Raw genomic sequence first — 1,449 nt, 5'->3', positions numbered from 1 at the left:
TCTTTCCCTTGGATTTGAAAATGTTAATCAATTTGTTGTACCTTTAGGTTCCTCCCTTTGTGGAAAGATTGAAAATGAGCCAAATAGGTCAGATAGCTTCTCCAAAGTTGACTCTGATGTGGATCTTTTGAAAGACTGCAATGAAAAACAGTGGAAAAAAAGAAGACAGGTATAAAAAATTAGGTGAAGAAGGAACATCATATTTATCCATGAAGAGTACTTTTTGCATTAACACATACATAAGAAAAAATAATAGAGAAGATAAACAAAGAAATAGCTTACATATTCTTTGTTGCCAGAACCATATTTACTCTGAATCTGCAGCAATCACAGAAGACCAACCATTAATATACAAAATAGAAAATAATTAAATAACTAAAAACAAGTAACACTCACCTTCAATGAAAAGTCAGTTAAATCCAAGAGAAGCAACTTGGCCTCAAAGTAATGAGCTAAAGCTTTAGCAAGCATTTGTTGGTAAAGTTCTTCAAGACATGACAGAAGGAATAGGAAAATATAGTTAGCTTTAGGTGATAGCAGAAACAACAAATCATATCGATTCATAGTTATTGAATCAATTATTTATTGAGGAATTAATGTTCAAAATTAGTAGACAACTTGTATAATAATAATAATAATAAAAGCATAAATAAGTAAAAGTGAAGAAGACATAAAGTTTAGAAACCTGCAGGGCCTGAGAGGAGAATAGTTCTACTAGCAGGAGCAAGATTACGCGTATATTTAGAAACTTCAGCATGCTTTAAATGAACATAAGCAGCACTTGTCAACAAAACCCTCGTTTGCTCACTGTTATAATTATCACAAAACAATCAAAATCGTAACATAAAATAAAATAATTGTGTATGATTAATTAATTTTGATGTAGAAGAAATGAACATGCCTTAGATAATAAGGGAATTTATCGAAAGTAACGTTGCTTTCTCTACCGTCAACAACTTGACGGAGCATTTCATGCTCAAATTTATCAGCAGTAACGGCGTTTGATGGGAAAGAATAATTAGGTCCCCATTTAGAAACGGATTGTCCAGAAGCTAAACCAATTCCAACTCCAACTCCAACCCCAACACTCAGCGCTGATAACAGAAAGCTTTTCTGTTCCATTATTTTTGAACAAGCAGTTTTGTTTCAGTGATTGTTAAAGGCGGCGGAAAATGGAGGTGGAAATAGCAATATCAATGCTTTTTGAGATACAGTTCTTTCGAGATTCACTTTTTAAATAGGAAGGAGGGTGACTCATGCATACTCTGCTACGTGTCAATCATTTCACGGCTACTTCGTCGGTTTTCTATTATCCTTATTCTCTTCTTTATTTATTTTCTTTCATCTCAACTCAATTTTCATAATACCAAAGTCAAAATATTAACGGTTATTTTTATAAATAATTTTATAATATACATATGTATCATAGCAGTTCATTTTATACTGTTC

General features: G+C 32.3%; 1 protein-coding gene across 1 annotated transcript in view; it reads right to left on the bottom strand.

The window, feature by feature from the left end:
• The window catches only part of LOC101510168 (uncharacterized), a 5,549-nt gene extending 4,325 nt beyond the window's left edge, over positions 1-1,224 (bottom strand). Inside the window, exons 1-5 of the mRNA XM_073370038.1 lie at positions 898-1,224; positions 686-803; positions 397-485; positions 283-318; positions 42-135 (exon numbers count right to left, since the gene is read on the bottom strand). Of these exons, the coding sequence (XP_073226139.1) occupies positions 42-135; positions 283-318; positions 397-485; positions 686-803; positions 898-1,122 (562 nt within the window). The 5' untranslated portion in view covers positions 1,123-1,224. The remainder of the gene's footprint in view (positions 1-41; positions 136-282; positions 319-396; positions 486-685; positions 804-897) is intronic.
• Between the last annotated feature and the right edge of the window lie 225 nt (positions 1,225-1,449).

Source organism: Cicer arietinum, chromosome 6, assembly GCF_000331145.2.
Source record: "Cicer arietinum cultivar CDC Frontier isolate Library 1 chromosome 6, Cicar.CDCFrontier_v2.0, whole genome shotgun sequence".
Lineage (NCBI taxonomy): Eukaryota > Viridiplantae > Streptophyta > Magnoliopsida > Fabales > Fabaceae > Cicer > Cicer arietinum.
Note: the sequence above shows the minus strand (reverse complement) of the source record. Positions and strands in the feature narration are given on the sequence as shown.